Source organism: Acanthochromis polyacanthus, chromosome 3 (assembly GCF_021347895.1).
Source record: "Acanthochromis polyacanthus isolate Apoly-LR-REF ecotype Palm Island chromosome 3, KAUST_Apoly_ChrSc, whole genome shotgun sequence".
NCBI lineage: Eukaryota > Metazoa > Chordata > Actinopteri > Pomacentridae > Acanthochromis > Acanthochromis polyacanthus.
This window is the reverse complement of record NC_067115.1, coordinates 10,320,875-10,342,675: the sequence shown is the minus strand read 5'-3', so window position 1 is coordinate 10,342,675 and position 21,801 is coordinate 10,320,875. Positions and strand designations below refer to the sequence as shown.

Genomic DNA, 21,801 nt, shown 5'->3' with positions numbered 1-21,801 from the left:
TTGCCAATTCTATTTTACATTGCATGAACTGCAGCTAAAACAAGACAAATTAGAAAAGTGGTTATTCTCTGGTATTTATCACAGTAAGTATTCAATTAAAATGATTCATGTCATACCAAAAATCAAACTGACTTCCACATATCCTTCATTATATGACCAAGTCTGACTCTTCTTCATAGCTCACCAATAGAACAACCTCTGTCAAAAGCCTACAGGGGCCATAAATTGTCGCTTCTCAAAAAGTAAAAAGTGGTGTTTTACTACAAGTCACTGGAGCACCATAAAACATAGCATTTTAGCTTATGAGTGGGAACACGTGTTTTATGACCCTTTTGTTGTTACACAAGCAGGTGAATGAAGTAGGAAGCACCAGATTGGTCCAGTTCATGTGGAAGAAGAGTCAAATCACACAAATGTCTTGTTTCATAATCCTGATAAAGAAAACCTGGATTAATAAATATTAAAATCACCGTAATTTGGGATTGTGGTGAGCCAGTCATGCTTTGTACTCGTCTTGTCAGCTTACAGAAGAAACTATGCAACTACTGAAAGGTGGTGTAGTTTGAAAGTATGGACAGAAATTTAGTCTTTTTCTTGTATGATGTATAATCCCTCCAGCGAGTTCTGGGTCCTGGTAGTCTGCCTCAAAACCTGCAAAGGAAAGTGCTCTGTAGGCTTTCAAATCGGATGTCCGAACTACTTTGGCTGAAGCAGCGACTACTCCAGACTCCTTCCAGATGTCCACAGTCCTCAGTGTATATTGAAGGTAAATCTGCCAAACTCCTTCACCTGCTGCAGCAGTTCCCCCCGTAGATTTGCCTGTAACTGCAGCACACCAATAGTTCTTAAACATCCCTCAAACTACACTGTAAAAAGCCACTATAGACTTTAGAAACTATTTTTGATTCCACATACCAAAGATTTCCAAGCATTTGCACCGTTTTAAGCTTGTTTTTCATGAGCATCTTCTAACTTGCAGCCCAACTGAACTTCACCCCGATTTATTTTTATTTGGTTTATCAACGAAAAAGTAAATTCTGTGACCTCAGACTGTATAGCAGAATGTGCAAAATAACCGCAGATGATCTCTGCCAACTGTGCTTCTGATAAATCAGTAAATGTTATCACTGCCTAAAGTGAGATTACTGCTGGACAGATTTGGTTTTATCAGTGAGCTCCTATTGTATGCCATCGTAAGCTACTGTTTAAGAAACGCAAACTAGCAGAAAGGAAAAGTAGGCCAAATCATGTACGCTTACCACACACACAAGAACACAAATATATAAAAATCGTGATTAAGAAGGACCATAGTCAGGTTTCCAATGTCTTTTTATATTTCAGTAAAATCTACTTTAATACACTTTGAAACAAGAGTACAACAAAATAGAATATACTTCAAATGTTGAATATACAAACAGTTCAGTCTGAACACAAACCTCTTTCTCTCTCTCTTTCCTCATCTTAGATTTTAAAAAAAATGAAAGAAAAACAATAAAATGTAGGGGCAGAGCCAACATGGCAGAAACTCTCTTCTGGCAAACTGACCCTTTGTTTTAAACAAGAAGTAAAGTGACCTGAAATCCACAGTGGTTGGATAAAATTTGCAGCCATTTTGCATAAAGTCATGATTTCCAATCCCTCTTACTTATTAAAATTGTTTGGTTCAGTTCATTCTTGAAATCTGAGATTAGACACATTCCTATTTGTTTTGTTTTTTCCCCCAAAACATGGCAGCATGCGTCAGCCCACGTTTCTTGACATGTGCATGCACCTGACTGCAGGTTTGGGGAAAACCGCAAACATCTGTCATAAAAGAGAAGAAAAAAAAAAAAAAAAAAAAAAACTGAAACGGGATCCTTTTGTCAAATGAGTTTGTGAGACGCCAGAGGACACACCGCAAGCAATCTGGCCGCTGATCTACAACATGGTGCTGTTTTTACTGTAAGATTCAACCTATATTAGCATTAACAGCCTGAAAAGAGGAACCAATAATAATACAAATATGAATCCTCCTAGTTTCAATAATACTGTGCTTGGTACAAAGGTATCAAAACACAAACAAATTTCAGCTTACCGTTCAGACAATACATGAAAAAGAAAGTCAAAATTAAAATCTAAGGCTGTTCTGTTAACGTTAGCTCTGTAAACTGTATAGTATATATATTTATTTATATATATGTACATACATGACCGTTTTCTCTCTGATATCGTTCCTGTGGGAGCTTTATGCAGCTCCACTTTCACTCTTTAAGGGTTCTTGTAGCACCACCCACACTTGATCTGCACAGTGATACAAGTATTTTTTTTTTTTTTTTTAAAAGAAGTTGCTGGTTTTATCATTTGTAGAGGCAAAATCACAAATAGCTGCTCTCTACAAAAGCTGCATTACTCCACCCCTGACCTCATTGCGTCTTTTTAAAAACTTGATGCTTCACATTTGGTTGCTTGTAATTACTCGCCTTGTTTTCTTTTTGTAGTGTTTCACTTTGTTTTCCAAGGTTTTTCCTGATTGGAGTCAGTGACAGTGATCCATTTTGAAGGCATAAAATGTAGTGATCAAGGTTGGTCCCTTTACTTTTCCCAACAAATCCCTTTAAAGTCTGTGTATTCCTATGATGCAGGACTCCGTACACGGCACTCTGGAGGTTTCTGTGTGGTTTTGAGGGAGACCGGCTGAGTTCAGAAAATGTTCTAGGCATTGAAATGGAAGATGTGAAGACGGGTTCAGGACTAAAAACAGGCCTTCAGGAGTGTTTAAAGTCTCACAGACTACTGCTGGTTATCACAAGAGTAAAAATGACTTCAGAAATGTACAAACTGACTGTCTCTGGCAGAGAAGAAGGATGTATTTTAACACTCAAGCTCTTCTGTCTTTATCGTCACGTCAGGCGTTTCCAGTTTGATAACGACCTCAGTGTCCACGGCCTCTGATTTGATGTTCTGGACATTTTTGGGGTTCTGCTGGTTCTGCTGTACTGCCATCGGCACCGGTACCTGCATAGCCTGGACCTGGACTCCTGCCGCCTTCAGCTTCTCCACTGAGACTCCTCCGGCTCCTCCGATTACCAGCTCCGAGCCGTTGATGACGCCACCGATGATGCGAGGCTGCGCCGACATCGCCTGATTGGCTGTCGATACTGTGACCACGCCCGCCCCGCTGCTGACGCCTCCGGGCTGGGACACCACCAGAGTCTGTTGCTGTGTCTGTGTCGGCACGGTGAGCCTCATCACTTGCGCTCCCGGGGCTACGTTGACAGGCGCCAGGGCCCGGACCGTCAGGGGGCTTCCGAGGAGGCTGATGCCTGCCGGGGAGGCTCCAACGCCGGGCTTGTTCGAGCCTGTGGAGGTCTGCAGCTGACACTGAGCTAACTGGTGGGCTGGAATTGTGATGATCTTGGCCAGCTGGACGGTGATCTTGTCTCCATTCTCCGCTGTGGCAGGAACCATGGTGGGGATAGTCTGGATCACGACCTGACCAAGAAAACACGAGGTATACTGAAAATGAAGGATGTGGCACTGGAACAATTCCCTTGACTGATTTATAAACATGTGCAGGGATTCTGGAGGGTTCAACAACACATGTAAACACCACATACAATAATAATCTTAAATTGAAAGCAACATATTATAGCTGTACTCGTAGCACTTTAACATTTTTCTGTGCAAGAAGGGATATTATTAGAGAACTGATCATATCAGAATTCCTCTTGATCACTCCTCATCCTGTTCTTTAAATAGGGAAACACCCCAATTAAAACATACAATTAGCAGCCTAAATGAACATGAGAAGATTCATAAATTAATTCAAAATTAAACTACAAGTTCTTTCAGGTAGTAGGGTTCGTTTCCACATGTACACACCTTCTGTTGTGAGTTGCTGTTGCCAGCAGCTGCTCCGATGGCAGAGGTGTTGGTGAGGAGGGTGGTGTGTCCGGTTGCCCCTGTTGTTCCCGCTGGCTGCTGCATAGCAACCGTAGATATCTTCTGACCCAGTGATGTCGTCATGACTACAGGCACCTGCATAGCCACCCGCACCGTCCTGTACATGAGAGGAAAGCCACGGCAGACAGAAGTCAGTACTTACTGCTGGGACACAATGCCAACATTTACATTAGCAGTGATGCCGTTTAATGTCCAAACTGAAGGTCCATCTCTGCCTGCGAGAGTCTTACCTGGGCCCTGTGGCGCTCGGGATGATAGCTGTGTGACTCTGCTGGATCTGGCTCCCATCGTTTGCCCCTGAAACTGCCACTATCCTTTGTACCCCTGCCGTCACCACCGCTCCACCTCCTGCCGCTGGCTTGCTGGCGCTGGCAGCAGAAGTTTGGACTACACTGGCTCTGCTACCGCTCCGCAAAATGTTGGGCTTCTTTGTGGAAGACAGGCCAGTGGCCTGGAGCAGCATATCTGACGGTGGAGGAACACGCTCGTAGGATGCTGCTGCATCTGAACCGATCAGATCTTCAGGGGCGGGCATGTCTGCCTTGTCATCATCAATGATGACAATGTTTTTGGGCATGTCTTTGAACTGGTAGACCAGCCGCTGGCCTTCAACCTTAGCGAGAATGCCACGCTGGTAATAATATCTGAGAAAAAAATAAATTAAAAAATAAAATAAATCAGACATTGCATCAGATGTTGCTTTAAAATTGAGATGCAAACTTGAATCAAAAATATGAAATCAACACATTGAACATGGTTTCAGTAATTAAGTACTACAGCTAATCTACAATAAATTTTCTGACTTGCATGTCCTTTGCCTTCTGAGTGGTTATATTTTTAATATGCTAAATTATTGACATGCCTACTTTAAAAAACAGCACAGATTTATTGGTCTCGGTGTGAGACTTTACCTGAGTGCCCGTCCCATGGTCTCGTAGTTCATGTCTGGCTTGTTCTTGTGTTTTCCCCACAGCTTGGACACAGCCTTTGAGTCTACCAGTTTGAAGATGCCTTTCTCTCTCTGGGTCCACTTGATATACCTGGGACAGGTGTTCTTGTCCTGGAGGAGTTCCAGCAGAAACTCCCAAAGGTAGGTTGTGTTTCCAGCTGGAAATCAAAGTTAGTGCAGTGCACTGTTAAAAACTGATCTGTCTTCATACAATACATACACAAGACAGAATGGTTCAGTGAATATGTCTGTGTTGGTGGGAGGCAGTATTATTGCTGCTGTTACATACCTTTCCCTTCTCTTGGTTTCTTCTTTATGCCAAGATCCGGTGAGCCATTAGATATCGCCGTCTGATGTGTCTTGGGCTTCCGTCCAGCTACAAAGGAACATTTTAAAGATGTTACTTTAGTGTCACAACCCTGACATCCCACAGTGAGACAACAATAAAAGCTGACCACTAGATGGTGCTCTTGGATAAAGTCATCCAGTGTAATAAACTATGTAACTATAGGTTTGAGGTCTGTGGTTTGGCTTGAGGGTGAACACAGACCTGCCAGATGTTTTCCATTTAAAACTTGCTTTGAAACATTCAAAACGGTTTTCTTTTTTCCATAGTTAAAGCAAGCCCCATGAAGTTGATGACAGTGGGTCTAAAACTGAATGAAATAAAAGTTCTAACAACATTTTGTGGGTTTGTGTACAGCCTTGACTTACTAAGGAGTCACTTTTCTCACATAACAGATAAAGTTTTTTCTACCTCGCCTCTTCCTGATAGCCTGGTGTTCCAGTTCTGGCTCTGGCTCTTCTAGCAGGGTGACCATCTCCTCATCCTCCTCCTCACAACAGTCTTCTGTTGAAATCTCCACCTCTGTCTCTGCAATCATGTCGGGCCGCATGGCCGCATGAAGGAAGTCTGGCGTTGTTACGCATGGTGGGATAAAAGCTTCTGGAAAAGAGGAAAATACATTATTGGAGTCTGCTTGAAGAGAAATTGGAATGCATTTTAGAAGAACACCAAATGTTTAGCTTGACTGTGATCAGTTATAAAGGCTTAAGAAACATTCTGTGAAACATTCTACAAACAACAGCAAAAATGACAGAGAATGTCACATTGCAGAGAATGAATAACTGATGTAGTCAACAACTAAATTAGTTGCCAGCTAATTTATTGTTGATGAGTTGGAGATGTATCTTCAAGTGTTTTTGCGCTGACTCAGAATGCTCCAACATGAAAGCATTTCCACTTGCTAGATAGAGTGCAGTGAGTGGCTTCACTCCAGTAAGCATTTTAAGAAGGCACAGATCACCTTGTTACAGTCGGGGGACATACAGACCAAGTCCACTGCTGAGATCAGCACAGTACAGCTGAAAGAACACTCAAAACCAACATAAAGACTTCAAACCACAGTTAGAGCTTGGTTGTTCAACAGCAACATCTACTTTTTTGTTGCTCCACCACATCTCAGTGGTAGCCTAGTGCATCCCTGGTAAGTTTCCACACAAACTACAGGACCCTAATCTAAATCTGACATTAGTCTGTCGCTGGCTTCTAGTCCAAAAGGACACCTGGCCAAAGCAGTGTAAATAACTGCACTTCGGTTTAACAATTTTTCAACATAGTAATAAAGCTCGTTGTAGCAGTGATTCATATAAACCACAAAAAAAACAGACAGACGTTATACATAGCAGGCAACTTCACTATCTGTTATTTGGCATAAGACTACAGCATTCCAAAGGTATATTTAGAAGCTGATACCTAATATAAAAGCCATTAAGCAATTTTACAATCCACAATGATAGATCATTCAGTTATTAAAATAACTGTTCGTGGCAAAAACAAATGACCAATTAGAAAACATTAATTTTCAGTGAGAGCATTTATTAAGTTATTTTTTTGGCCACTTTGCCTATATTATATATAGGACAGTGGAGAACGAGACGGAAATGTGGGTAGAAGAGTGGGAGAATGACATGCAGTAAATAGTCATGGGCTGGATTCAAACCTATGACCGCTGTGTCGGGGAATATAGCCCCCCGTTTATGGGTCTCCCACTCAGCCAGCTAAGCTATCTGGGCAGTACAAGTGTGAGCATTTATAACGGGACAAGCAACATGTCTTTCATGTGTTACCTGGGCTTCGGTCTTCTCTGAGGCTGGAAGGTGAATCCATTCGCAGCAGAGCCTCTGCAGCTTCAATGGTTTTGTCCGAGCAGTGAACACTGGTGCCATGAACAGAAGCCTCCACTGTAAAACACACATACACTCAATATATTAGCAAATACTCAATTAGGACAAATATAGTTGTTGATTCGGACTGGTGTTGGATTCAAAAGCACTTTATTAAATCCAACAGGATAAACAGGTGCCCTGCGAAAGGATACTTCCGCACTGGTCCACAATCCTCCCCCACACCTACTACTATAAAAAGGCACAAACTCTGCGTTTGCTTGTCTGACTAAACCATTTTCCAAATAAAACATCAGCAATCAGAACATTTACATACATGCTGCCCCCTAGTGAAAAAACAGATTGTTTTTGGGCCACTGACATGCCATTTTCAGCATCAAATCCTCATCAAATTCACTCTGATCCTGACACAGTATGACTTACATATCAAGGCAGTCTATGGAACTGGAGCTTTGGATTTTGTTTGAAGCTGAGAAAACACCACAAATGGTTTGAGGTTGCTAAAGAGTGGCATAAGATCAAATAGATCCCTCTGCTTCACTACACTAACAATACATACTGTAACATTTTCCACATTTCCAAGCAAATAATTTACACATACCAGCACAATCTGTACAGCTGTGCGTCACCAAATTACCATTGCAAATCATTTCAGCTTTATAATAGCTTTGATTTGCAGCACCTGCATTTTTTAATCTTTTTTTATCTTTCTATGAATTTGGTACTTTTTGTATTTACCATTTTGTTTAACCTACTTGGCAAAAAAATTATTTAGATTCTGAAAAGTGCCCTTCAGTATCAGCATTTAAAAATATGAGTGGCAAACAGGAAGAAAGAGAAGACTACCTCTTCAGCTATATTGAGACAAACAGTTAACTTAAAAAAAAATGGAATCCAGCCTCTTGTGAGGGAAACTGTACGTGGCCCTGTGTGGGATCCTGAGAAGGAACCCAGGGCACCTGCTGTTGCTGTCAATCACCGGTGGGAAATACGAGATCCCGTTACACCCTGCCCTGTCCATGTTTGGCTATCTCGCTGAGGCAATGAGCACTGTGTAGGGGAGAGACATGGGCTATCTTTAGCCTGTCCCACTCATTCAGTCCCACCTCACAAACAAACAGGACAAGCTGGTAGCCATCACAGCAGAGATCCTATAGCCTGCTGAGCTGTCCTTGACACCAGGCGTGCTGTAAAAGGTGCGAGCGCAAAGAGCTGCAGCTGAGCTTGACCTACATAAACACATATGAAGACTGTGGCCATTAAATTTGCATTAAACTAATTTATCCCTGATTAGTGAGTAATAAAAGTACAAACACCAAAAAGCTTGTAATAAATGTTCACAGTGTGTGGGTAAAGGCATTTAACATACAGTGAGGAAATATCTTATCATCATATAGTACTAAGTAACGGCGCCAAGAATAGCAGCAAGTCCGACAAAAAGTAGTGCAGCCCGTGATGACTTCCGTGTTTACACTCCTCATCATTTCCCTCCAGTTCTCTTCGAAGAAGCACACAAATCCTCTTGTCACTCAACACCCGCCTCACCTTCTATTGGCTCACGCTCGAATTAAGAGCCTGCCCCCGGTGCGATCTGATTGGATGCTTGCTGACACTTTAAAGCAGCGCAGACGACACTGGACCAACGGACACGTCGATCAAACACACGCCACGCCCCCTCACATAAACAATGCTTCCGCCATCGAAACGGGACAAAAGTACTTTGCAAATAAACAGACTTATCGTTGTATTCGTAACAAAACTTTTAGCTCAAAAACATTTGGGAACAATTAATTAAATGTGTATTTTCTATTCGGGAAAGTCGAAAGCTGAAGCTCAAAACAACTGCAGCGAAGAAAGCGAGTGAAGCCAGGCCGTCCCACGTTTCAATCAGCACGATAACGGCCATAGAGGAGGCAAAATTACACAACGCGAGTGTGAAAAATGGCCCGATCACACCCAAAACTCACAATAAAGTCTATAATTTTCAGGGACTGTTACTATATAACTCTCAATGCATATTATCCAAAGAAACTGAGTAAAATAAAACTAACACCACCCAAATACCAAAACAAAGGTCAGTCATAACAGCAATAAATGTTATATATAACTCTTTGTGCCACATTTATGCTAGTGAAAATAAACCCACATGTCCTTCCGACTCAGACAGCGTGGCAAAGACGTAGCAAAGACAACATCTCTACACTTCCTGGTTGTGCAGCGCCGATCTGCAAACCGTTATTCAACACCACACCGCCGCGATTAAAAAAAACAGCTCCGACATGCAAAATAAGCCTCATGCAGACAGCTACATGAATGCGCAGACTGGAAAAGTTTTCCTCTCGTTAAACCGGTGTTTGATAAACCGTGTAGCAACGCCATGCAGGTTGCTACCAAGGTGATCACTTCCTGATTGCCCTCCATTACTCCACTACACCGCTCCGCGCACCGAGGCGCAGCGGTCGAGGCGAGAAACAAAAGCTTCGCGTTGTAACGTAAATTCCCCGGTTCGAGGTTAAGTAAAGATACGTTACCGGCTCTGATGAGCAGATCGAGCTGGTTTGCGTGCCCCTCATGCTGTGAAGTCGCCATGTTTTCCCCCTCGCCGCAGATTCACATTGACTTCTCACTGGATTGTATGGGAAGCTGAGATCAGTCCGCCGCTAATGGGAAAAATCTCAACGAGACGCGGCACAGCGGTATCCCTCCGCCGCCGACACAGGAAATCCTTCCTTCGCCCTCCCTCTGTTACGTAGGGACTACGTCAAATGAGCCTCACCGTTTTAAATACACTCAGCGGACAACAGTTGGAAAAAAACAGAGCAGCACTTTGCAAAGAGGCTTCACTGTTAAGAAATACAACAGGAAAGTCTATCTGAGCGAATTCAAAACAATGCAACTATTTGTTTCTCTGATTTAAACCTATAAACCCCAAGCATGGGGAATGAAACCGCGACACGATTCTTTCTTTACGACTTCAATTTTTCAATTTTGTTTTGATGCTTATATCCTATCTGCTCTGTGAAAACATAGCTTGCAGTCCCTGAATGTTTTGCCACGTTACTGTTTGTAACAGTGGAGTAAGTAATAGCTTCATAGTTGCACAGAAGTGCAAATTATATTTTTCCTTTTTTTTTTTTTTAATGGGACCAACAGCTGTTGTAACTTACGCAGAAAAAGTGACCAGGATGCCCTCTTAGGTGACATATTCAGATGCTCTCAGAATATACATGTCTGAAAGGAGTCCAAGGGATTAACTGATGATTAATGAGGCCATGCTGGACACCTTTGCTGTTTTTGAGGCATTAATTGCTCAAAAAAAACCACAAGGTGGCAGTGTTTGGACACAGACGCATGGGGGCCAGACAGCCTAATTTGCCAGACTTCCTCTGGTTGTGGTAGTGGAATCATGTGACAAATATGACTCAGTGAAACCCAAACCACCAAACAAAAGCAGCACTGGAGTTTAGATCTAGATTCATGGGAACTCAAGAATCCTGGGATAGGAGGCAATCATGGCAAAATTAACTCCAAGTTTTAGCAGAGTCTAGCAGAAAATATGCAACTGTGTGAATGTGAACCTTTGCATTACTCTCCAAGCTATACTTACAAGCCTATTAGTTGAAGCTAATGTAGATGAAATAAAAACATAAATGTCTCACAAGTCCAGAACATTAGTGACTGCATCAGTAATGGTAACAGTAGATGTTACAAAAGAAACAAGAAGTTGCTAAAAGAACAATTTCCAATTATTTCAACCCGGTGTACTACATAATAAAGTGGTGGTTGTGACTCATGCAAGCTTTGCAACCCTCTGCTGCATTTAGCTACTGAGTTTTCAGAAAGTCAACCTCACACATGTAAACAGCATATGTGGAAGAATACACCAGCTGATCTCATGCAAGGTGATTAGGTCAGCAGGCAAGCTGCCCCAGATGGCCATCCTCACTGCAGTTAGTAAAACTGTTGATCCAAGTGGTTAATTTCTGTGTGTACTTTCAGTCAGAACCAAGAACAAATGTTTAGAATGACTGTCTGTGTAAACTCTCAGTCATCCAGGTCATGGTAAACCTAAGAGCTTCAGTCAACAGTAAGTGGATGTCTTAGTGTTTGTTTGGAGAGCGACAGGATTCTTTTCCCTTAAAATATGCTCCTTGTTTCCCTGAGCCATCGCAATTTAAGTGGAGACAGTAAGCTTGACCCATAGAGGAACAAGAGTTGCATTAATAGCTAATACTCCAGAGTCAAATTAACTGGAATAAACTATTAACTAAAGTTTCCTCTGGCTGCTCTGAGCAGTAACTTATACGTGTTCTGACTTGCAGAAGAGATTGTCTGATCATCTGACGCATGAACACACAGAGCCAAAATGACGATCATGGTATTCAAAACAGAACTTCTTATAAACACAAGAAAAGTTATGTCTCACCTGCTTCCCCTTCTGTCTCCACTTCCTGCTCATCGGCTACTTCTTGCATAAGATACGCCTCATTTTCATACACCACCACCTGGGCTGAGTAACCCTGCTCCTCGGTCAGGCTGGCGCCGGGCACTTCCTCCACTATGACTGCTGGGTACTCGTCGGCCTCTTCTCTTTCCTGTGCATCTTCATAGGCCTCCTCAGCTTCACACTCGCCTTCCACCTCTCCTTCCATCTCCAGATCCACCTCACATTCTCCGTCCTGCTGGAGAAAGTGAGTGAGGACATAGAGGAAGACAGATTTGAGGAAAAAAATGTGACGCTTTATTGTGAGCTACAGTGCCAGTGTTGCTTTATTTGAGTTTGTGTCCAGTTCACCTGCTGTAGATCCTCTTCAGCTGTGACATACTCCACCACTGTCCCACCAGTGTCGACCAGCACCACCGAGGTCATGACTCATGCTCCTCGAAAATCAGCATTCACAGTCAGTGGTTTTCCACAGCTCCTCTGGCCGGCGGTCTGGAAACAAGAAGATGGTAAACAAAACCTTAACATTGTAAAGTTCATATTGCAGCAATAGCAGAGGACCAGATTTTATACATTCCCACAGATCATCACCGTGGCAAGCAATTAACTCAGTCTAGAATGACAGGAATAACTGTTTTTGAATCCACAACCCTGGACAGATTTGTATATTTTATATCAGATACCTGCAATTATTTCATTCGAGCAACATTGCTCTCTGCACCATTCCACTATCATCCATCTGCATCATGTGTATAAAGGGTCAGTAATGCTGTGTTTATTGCTAATAATTGTATTTACTCCTATCATCAGAATCTGCACAATTTGCATGGCAGTTTTGGCTCCCTTTAAATATGCTCTTCTACACATATCAATAGCTGTACATAGCATTTAAACAATCATTTTCGTATGTGTGTTTTTGTGTAAGTACTCTCGGAGCAAAGGAGCACCGTTTTAAATTCACTGTATGTGCATGTATTTTAATCTTCTCATGCAGGTTAAACAATCAGAAATCATGTAGTATTTTGAAATATATTCCTATCGGTTTTGCACCCAGTGATGTGTGAGCTTTAGAGGTGCTGATTGCGAGATCTGGTTAGCTTTGGGCGGCAGCAGGCTAGCTGGTCCCCCATATTTCCATTCTGTCTGTCAGGCTAAGCTAACAACCTGCTGGCTTCAGTTATATATTTACCTTACAGATATGCGAGTGGTGTCAGTCTCCTCACCAACTCGGGTAAAAAAAAAAAAAAAAAACTAAAAAAAAAAGTATTAAATACCAGCTGCTGGACTTAAGATTAAAAATAAAAAAAAAGTTTAGCTAAATGGTCGGCTCACGTTTTACAATCTGAACATTCTTGAGAAAATGAAAGTAGTCTGACTAACACTGAACTACACCTCCATCCATCTGTCCCAACTGTGAGCCGAAGTCTCATTAAAGACACAGATCTCATCTCTTTCATCTCCTCCCTTCAGCCTTCGGCCTGCAGGAAGTGCCTGTCTGCTATTACAGGAAGAAATGCACTGACATCAAGCCAAGTCCTTCCCTCACACACAAACACAGTGTCCAGTGGAAGATCGAGGCAGGGTGGACTGGAGCCATGGTAACAGTTGCTAAGAACCGCAGGGCCCTGAGTTCCTGTTCTGTGCTGCTCTGCGGGGTGACAATAGGATACAAGACAAAGGGAAAACCGGAACACAGAGACAGGTATATACACAAATTGCTGGACGTTATTTAAACTTATGGCCCACCTAAACTTAGTTTCTTCAGTTTTTCGGTGTAAAAGCTTCCAAAAACCCAATGCTTTCAAAGTAGAGGTCTCCCTATAATTACTTTCAGGAGCAAACCACAGCAGTACAGTTCAATGCCTTATCTCCTGAAGAGAAAACATTGTGGTGCAATTCAGTGTGAGGGGACTTTCTGTTTGTTTCCTTCCAGTTTTCTACACTCACATACTGCATTTCAGTGCAGCGGAATTTCCCCCTTAATTTTTTTCATTTACATGTTTTCTATATCTGTTGTCACTCAACAGAACAAATGTAAAACAATGACAGAAATGTCCACCAAGCTGCTGCTCTGCAACACTGAAATCAAAAAGCAATGCTGTCTAATGGGTTATAGACAATGTCTGTGCTGTAAATTTGTCAATATTTCCCTATAATTCAAAGCTAATACAAAGTCTGAAAACAATTACATAATAAGCACAGAATAAAATGCTTTTGTTGCTTTGTGCTGTAAAATATTCATAGTGTCCATGTTGCACTTTATAATATACAGACCACACTGATTCACTTTGTGAAGGGTTTAATAGAAACTTTGATTTCTTTTGGTGTCCACTGATTTCATAGCCTAGCCACGCTAGACAATCCACAGCAACGAATTTAATTCTCTGCCAGGGTGGGTCTAGTTACCCTCCATAAGGCTCGAGGTTGGATGCTCCTAAAACTGGCCGGACCAATCACCATGAAGTGTAGAATCAGAAGGTGGGCGTAACTAAGTGACGACAGAGGCGTGACAATTCTGACAGAAACAACCGGAAACAACTAGCCTAGCCGTGCTAGACAACTCACGGCAACGAATTTAATTCTCTGCCAGGGTCGACAACAAAAACGACAACAGTCGTTGAGCTCCATTAGCACTGACTGAATAATCTTTCTGTTAACATGTCTGTAATATACTTGAGCTTCACCCATTGACTGTATAAATAAGGCTTCACCGAACTACCGCATCCTCTGATTTCTGGCACTCTAGGAGCCTATTCGTTGCGCTGATTGGTTGTATACCTACCCAATTGCTGCAGAGTGATTTGATAGACAACCTTTTAGCCCGCCTCCCTCCCTGTCCAGCGTGCCTAGACCCTTGCGTCTTCAGATCATGGGTCTAGCGCGGCTAGGCTACTGATTTCAATAATAAACCCTATTTTTTTTAACTTATTTTTATCATGTTGGATTTTCCTGTATAACAGAACAGATTTAAGTTTTTTTTAATTAAAATTAGTCAACATTTTGAACTGTGCTGCTTCACACAGTGACATACAGTTTGCCAAAACATAAATGAACTTAAATGAAATGGTCATTTAGATTTTTGGAGGGAAAGTAACGGTTTAATTGTTCGACTAATTGATAAAGTAATCCATGGACTGATCAACAGAAAAACAGTCATTAGTGGCCACTCTGCAGCTGGCCTGATGAAAGCAAGGTAACACTACATATCATAAATCCAGACTTGTGAGTGTAGGCAGAGCAACGTAGAACTAAGAGAAGGTGAAATAACAGCAAGAGTGGGTGGCAGCTGCTTATTCTTTGATGGTGTGTCCAAACTACCTGCTACACAGGCATTACACAAATATATTACAGTGCAAAACTCCTAAGTCTTTGGGAAAGAATAACTTCCCTTGGCATGGACTCTTGTAACTTTCCACCTATTTTACATTTTTTACTGAACCTTTTATGATCAAAATCAAGGAACAGAACAGTCTCAGTTCACATCTGCACACTTCTCCAGCTAAGAGGGCCTACCCCCTGCCTACAGACAACCCTACACCAAATTCTTCAAATTCTTCTGTACAGACAAAAGATCTGAAAATAATTATTTATTCAGTGAAAATGTAGCACCATATTTTAAAACACCCAGAGGAGAATGTAAAATTCAAGCACAATCCAGGGTCTTTATCGTTTTGTACAAGCCTACTGCACCAGCCTCTTACATGGTGTGTATGAGGACATGAAGACATGCTCAGTTACTTCGCCTGCTGTATAATGGATGAGCCATGCTGTGCTGGTGTTCCCTCGGCTACTGAGACCAGCGTGCCATCGGCTCAGATGGAAATTCCTCCTGTTCAATTATTCAATATCATACAGCAGAAACCAACCAACATAACTGTACATACGGTTTTAAAAGGGCTTGTTTAATCAAATTTGTGTTGTGCTCACAGAGAGTTTAGTCATGATATGACAAATCCACAGATCTCACAGAAAAGAATCTGGAGTCCCAGGACATCAGGACAATGCAGACACACTTCACTCCACAGGTTTCTTTACTAAAGTTAAATTACAGACTTACAGAGAGCACAAAGGAATAAACTATAGGCCTAATGATATGGTCTGATATGTGTAAACAATAGGTATTTGCAGTTAAAATGAATGAACAAAACTTAATTGAAATGCTTTTGTGCATTTCTATTTTCCATATGTTCAACTAAAAGAGAACTTTTTCGCCTTTATCATACATCGTTGATTATGATTACACATGTCACCAGTCACAAACTGATGTAAGCAGGACATTGCTTACGACCACACAAAGTCAAAGCAGTACATTTTTTAATCATTTTACTTTATAAGGATCTGAAATAACAATAATTGCACAAATTCTGAATATCGATCCCAAGAACAAGCCAACCTCTATAATGAACCACCTCCTTTACTTTAGGTTAACTCTGTGGTCCTCTCTATTTTTGTTTAAATATTTCACCCTTTACTTGTTATTTCAAACATTTTCCTCTCTGACACAGAAACAGGCACACCAAAGACAGTCGTACATGTGTGCTGCACTATGCGTCGTTATTTTGCTGCTGTTGTGTAACTCTATGGAGGAGTTGAAGATTGTGACACACTGGGATTTTGTAATCTATGCACCTCAGTCCATTAGAAAGTTAATCAGCAAGAGATTGAGCGATAGGAGTGTCAAAGTGCAGAGTCCTCAATGTGGTAAGTGTACTGTGTGCTCTCATTTCATCAGCAAAATATGCATTATAATGCCACCTAAAGACTGTAGAAATGTACAAAAACTGAAAAATAAATTAAGAAAATCCATCTAATTTGGAAAATGCAACAACTGCACAACACAATCTGAAGTGCCACGTGGAAAATGCAGCATGTACGGTGCAGGGCGACCATAAATGAGTTAACTGTATTCACACTCACACAAGCAAAAGATCGAGTCTCTCACCCGGGCTGCACTGACCAAACAAGCACTGATTCAAACAAGTATAACAGGACGTACAAGACAACTGAGAACACGTGGCTGCATGTTGCTTCTCAGCTACAACGTTATAAATCAAGGGCCTGCACTATTATCATTTCAACAAACCATTTCCCTCAGGAACTGCCAGAAGAAGAGCAACAGAACTAATGATTTTTAATCAAAAGTAGTCGGTGTAACCTTTTAACTGCATGCAGTTAGCTGTTAGTCATGTGGGTATTTGAAGAATTGAAAATATTTGCACCAGTCTGGATAACACCCACATGTCTGAGCTGTTATCCAGCTAAGACATGTCAGATTCAGCTCACTTTTAACTTCTGATTAGTGGGGTAAGAGCAGATGAATAGCTCAGTTTTGTTTTTATAAATGTAGGTCTGGTTCATGGTGAGTCAGAAGCACTTTGAAGACTTCAAGAGGTAGAGCAAAGTCATCCTGACAGGGCAAATTTTCCACCGCCCAATCCCAATGAGCACATCAAAAACTAAAAGGAAAAGAAGTCCAAACTTGCCTCGATGCGGAGAAGTCGATTCAAAATGCAGTCTTGCATCTTTACCCATCTGCTGGCTAAAAATCCACAAAGACTCAAGGAGAATCAAAGTGATGCTTATCTTGCTGTGGCAAGCGAAAGCAACAGGACTTGTTCTGCATCTGTCCATCTCTGATCTTTCCCATTCCACTTCTCTGCCTGACATCTATCCATCCGTCTGGCCGACCATCTCCTAGCCCTTCCTGCATGCTTGCTGTCTGACTGCTCCCTGGGTGGAAGGAACCTCTCAGAGCGACTCAGCACTTCTCAGACCCTGCCCTGAGCCCACATCACATGACAAGGGTGGAAAACGCGCACACACTCAGACACACACACAGTCACATGATCTTTCAACAACAGCGCTTTTGTTCCATGTACCCGGGGCTGCTGGTCCAGATACAACGCCCTGCCTTGTGCCGTGCAGCACACACACAGCGCTGACACAACGGGCAAATATACAGCAAGCATGACCTCTGGATTTACAGAAAGTCACACAAACCATTGAGACAAATTATGAAGCAAGTTGTAGCCACAACGTTTCCAACTGTGTGTACAGTTCTACATTCACAGTTTGTTCTGCAGTATAAATTATATCAAATGGCAGAAAACTGTGTGATCAAGTCTAAGTGAAAAATGCACCAGGTTACATCTTCAGTCGTTACATGTCAAGAGGATCTTAAGTAGCTGCATTTGGTGACCTGATGGAGGACTGGTTAGAGTCCCAAGGGTGAAAACGCCTTTAGTTTCAGAGTCCCTAGTTTGATTCCCGTCCAGCCGGACCCTTCCTGTAAATGATTATTTCCCTGCTCTGTTTCCCACATTTCCTGTCTACTAAAAGCTAAAAAATGTGGCTAGGAGTTGAGGCAAAATGTGCAAAGTTAGAACAAATGAGCCTTTTATATTCAATGTAGTGGCTAAATGATTAGTGAAACAATCAATTATGTGACAGACAAAAAATTATTTGCAAACTACGTTGGTAAAAAGTTCAACTTTTGAGTCCTGAACAAGCAGAGATTCAAAGTACATACAGGTTTCAGTCTCCCAAAGACTGAATACATACATACATCTACATTTTCAATAGTTGGTATAAAAAAGAAAAGTCATTTTTAAAACTTCACTTTGGGTTTCTGTAAGTTAAGAGTTGATTTATGCAGAATGCAAGTGTCCCTCTGTAAAATCTGAGTCCTGCCGCTGTGATGTACAGCATTCTCCGGTAAGCAATCATCCCTCCATCTCTGTGGTACTAAACCATTGTGCTCAGTGTCCTTGTTTGGCCTCATATAATTAACCCCAAAGCTGAACATTAAGGCACGACTGTGTCCGCCCACCAGAAACCTTCAGACCACAGTGCAACTGTTGGCTCAGACAGCAGGATATACTAGCTGATCAAAAGGCGTGCTGGTCAATCATTTGCTAGCACAAAGCGCGGACAATTCACCGCCTCTAAACAGAAATGACTTTGCCCCACACAATCAAACCTGTAAATTCCTGTACCAATTAGAGCATACTGTAGCCCAGCATCTTGAACGAATATATTGTAACAGGACAAAATAATTACAAGAGTCCAAACTACACTTTACAAATAAAGTAAATCACATGCATGTCAACAAGTACTACAGGAAGGGAAGTGAATATTTCCACCTGTTGAACAGGAATTGAGGGCTGCAGAGTAGCGCGGTGGTTAGCACTGTTGGTTGATGTCTTTTTGCATGGAGTTTGAATGTTCTCCCTGCGTGGGTTTTCTCCAGGTACTCCATGGCTTCCTTCCACAGTCCAAAAACATGTTTAGGTTAATTGGTGTCCGTAGGTGTGAATGTGAGTGTGCTTGTTTGTCTCTCTGTGTAGCCCGGTGATAGACTGGCGACCTGTCGATGGCATCCCCTGCGTTCACCCGACCCTAATGAGGATTAAGTTGTGTGTAGATAATGAATGGATGGAACAGGAATTGAGAAAATAGCCTACTATTGACTAACCTGTTGCCACCTATTAATGCATCATGCCATCCACTACAGTCAATCTACACTTGGTCTTTATTTCCATGGCTAGCCAAAACTTTAAAAAAAATGTTTAAGCATTTACAAATTCTCAACCACTGAGTAGATTCACTCCCACTGATCAGATAGCATGACCATGAAGCAGACATTCCTTTGACTAGGTCGTCTTAAACTACAGCTTTATGCAAATGACATAATGCCACAAATGACAAAACAAAGACAAGAATGTGATGTCCGCTGTTCAATGTTGTCACACCAGTTAGGGCTGTAGCTAGGTACCTGAATGTCCACAACTCAACCATTTTCCATGTAAAAATCGCTTTAGACAGAGTGGTACAACAAAGACTCGGCCATATGATGCTCTAGATGTCTGACAATGTGATGCAGACATCCAAAAATATCCTCCAACTTCACCAAGCCCTTCCATGAAGATTGGAACAGTTTTTCACAACTTCTCTGTCTTGTATGTTTGATTAATTAACTGATTTGTGATATCTGGTCTCTCAAGCTGCCCATTATCATTTTAATTGCTTCATGATATTTAATCTATGGTAGACATGTCGTGTTAAACAAAAACAAATACTTTTCCCCCTTTGTCAAAAAGAAGAGTTAGAATTTACTTAAATAATACATGCTTGCTCAGTATACTCCAAGTTACATCTGTTAAGTAAACCAAAATGCATGCATGTTAACAAATAGTACAGAGGGGGAAGTGAATGTATACACCTGCTGAAAACTAATTAGAAGTTTCAGGTGAAAAAAATCCCCCACCAACATCTATGACCTACTTATCACCACCTGTTACTACTTCAAGCTACCCAACCAATATAGTTTGACAGTATCGATTTAGTGATTACACCTCTGACACATGCATAAAAATAAAATTAAATAAAAATAGAAACAATAGTGAGTTTCTATCAAAAATCAGAGTTGAATTAAGATTACAACCCTCTGTCTGGAGCCAGACAACAGAAGATTACATGAGCATGTGGAGCAGGTCACTGGGGGGAAATTCACTGCGGTACCTTTGCTGTTCAGAGGAGCTCACTGAACTACCAGCCAGCTCTGTCCTCGTTTAACGTGACTCACAGCTAGACAGGAGGCCCAAACGAGCCAAAAACAAACCCAAACTGAACACCGACATGAACTTGGCTAACGCTAGCTAGCTAAGTTAGCATCCTGACAAAAACAAGCTGTCAGAAAAGAAACACAACAAACCATGTGGCTAATGCCAAATCAGCTCACTCACCCTTAATTTCTTTCTTTCCGTTTGTTGTTTGTGACTTTACAGGCGCTTTATCGTTAGCTGGCTGCCCGGCTAACGAGAGAGTTTCACGGTGTCGCTGACATCCAGTAACCTCCCTCCTCCTCCCCGGACGAGCCGCGGTCTGATCCCGCTGCTGCCGTCGACTGTCAGCCGGAGGAGTCCCGCTGCTAAACGGACACCGCTTAGCTCAACGTTAGCTGCTCTTCTCCATGGTGAGGAACCCCGGAGAGCACAGAGCAGATGAGGGGAGAAGAGCTCGGTGATCCCGGTGGGTAATAAGTGGTTAAATGAGTGTCGGTTGGGAGTGGACGGCGGCTGCTAATGGAGACGGTCTGATGTCAGTTTACTCTGTTCAGGCAAATTACACCCGTGACGTCACCACGTACAATAAACAATCCGGGCTCAGCAGAATAAACAGCCGCTCGTTTATTTATTTTTGGCAAGTTCTTTTCCCTCATTTGCAAAAACTAAAAATAAGATCCCCAAAAAATAATCTGTCATATTTTTTAAAAACGCATCCCTCTTCTTCCTTTGTATTCAGATCCTTTGCTTGACTTAAAAGTACGAATTCAACAATGTAAAAACACTTGGTAGAAAGTAAAATTCCTGCATAAGAAAACCTTCCAAAGTAGAAGTACACCGAAGCAAAATGTACTTAAAGAATCCGGGCTAAAGTAGTGGTTTGGTCAGACAGAATCTATTTTATAAAACGTTCCTTTAATGTGATGTACTAACAAACTGTGGCAGAACATTTTGTCTGTAACATTCTGAGGATGTTTTTGTGATGTTGTCGAGGAACACATTAGACAATATTCTCCCGTAATGCTTCCCATAATGTTACACGATAACCAACAACCTCAGTGCATAGTTTGGCAAATGCTCCAAGAATACATTTCAGAATGTCTTAGATAACTTTATCCTGCCTTTAGGAAGAATATTCTGGAAGATAAAAAAAAAAAAAGAAATGTATAGCTGAAAATATTACTTAAACATCGCAGAATTTTATCTTTTTTGAACAAAAAAAGTCTAGTTGTCAAACTATTTCCTTTAATTTGCAGAATGAGACAATAACTAATATAATGTGTTCATTTTTAATGTGTCACTCTCATTCCTATGTATTCAGATTTTCTACTTGACTAAGATGTACAGTTTTAGCAATGTAAATATTAAGTTACAAATTAAATCCCTGCATGAAAAATCCTACTTAATAAAACATAATAAAGTAGCATATAAATGAAGGACTCAAGTAAATACAAGTACCTCAAAGCTACAGGTAATTGCGCTACTTCAGTAACTATATTTTGTTACTTTCCACCATTAGTGTCCAAATTACATGAAAAGCTTCTAAAAAGCTAATATCATACAAGTTAGACAAATGATCAAATCACAGTTATCAGTTTTGAAGTGAAGTTCAGAATTTCATGACAGCAAAGCTGAGTTTAATTGTTTCCACATCATTTTATTTAAAAGATGAACTCGTTATCAACAGAGACTTCACACTGCATTACAATTTACGA

At 41.5% G+C, this 21,801-nt stretch overlaps 1 protein-coding gene across 5 annotated transcripts; it reads right to left on the bottom strand.

Moving 5' to 3' along the window:
* Window positions 1–1,311: 1,311 nt before the first annotated feature.
* elf2b (E74-like factor 2b (ets domain transcription factor)) lies at window positions 1,312–20,656 on the bottom strand. 5 transcript variants are annotated; one of them, XM_022197552.2, is made up of 10 exons: window positions 20,267–20,656; window positions 11,874–12,014; window positions 11,505–11,760; window positions 7,022–7,135; window positions 5,649–5,834; window positions 5,181–5,267; window positions 4,854–5,049; window positions 4,173–4,586; window positions 3,862–4,039; window positions 1,312–3,471 (listed from the first exon to the last, which is right to left on the bottom strand). In XM_022197552.2, exons 2-10 carry the CDS (start codon window positions 11,946–11,948, stop codon window positions 2,851–2,853), a joined length of 2,127 nt encoding a protein of 708 aa, XP_022053244.1. In that variant the 5' UTR covers window positions 11,949–12,014; window positions 20,267–20,656; the 3' UTR covers window positions 1,312–2,850. The 5 variants fall into 5 exon arrangements, with proteins under 5 accessions (XP_022053244.1, XP_022053241.1, XP_022053243.1 ...); XM_022197549.2 differs by having other exon boundaries at window positions 5,649–5,837; window positions 20,267–20,655; XM_022197551.2 differs by having other exon boundaries at window positions 5,649–5,837; window positions 11,505–11,757; window positions 20,267–20,655.
* Window positions 20,657–21,801: the final 1,145 nt, after the last annotated feature.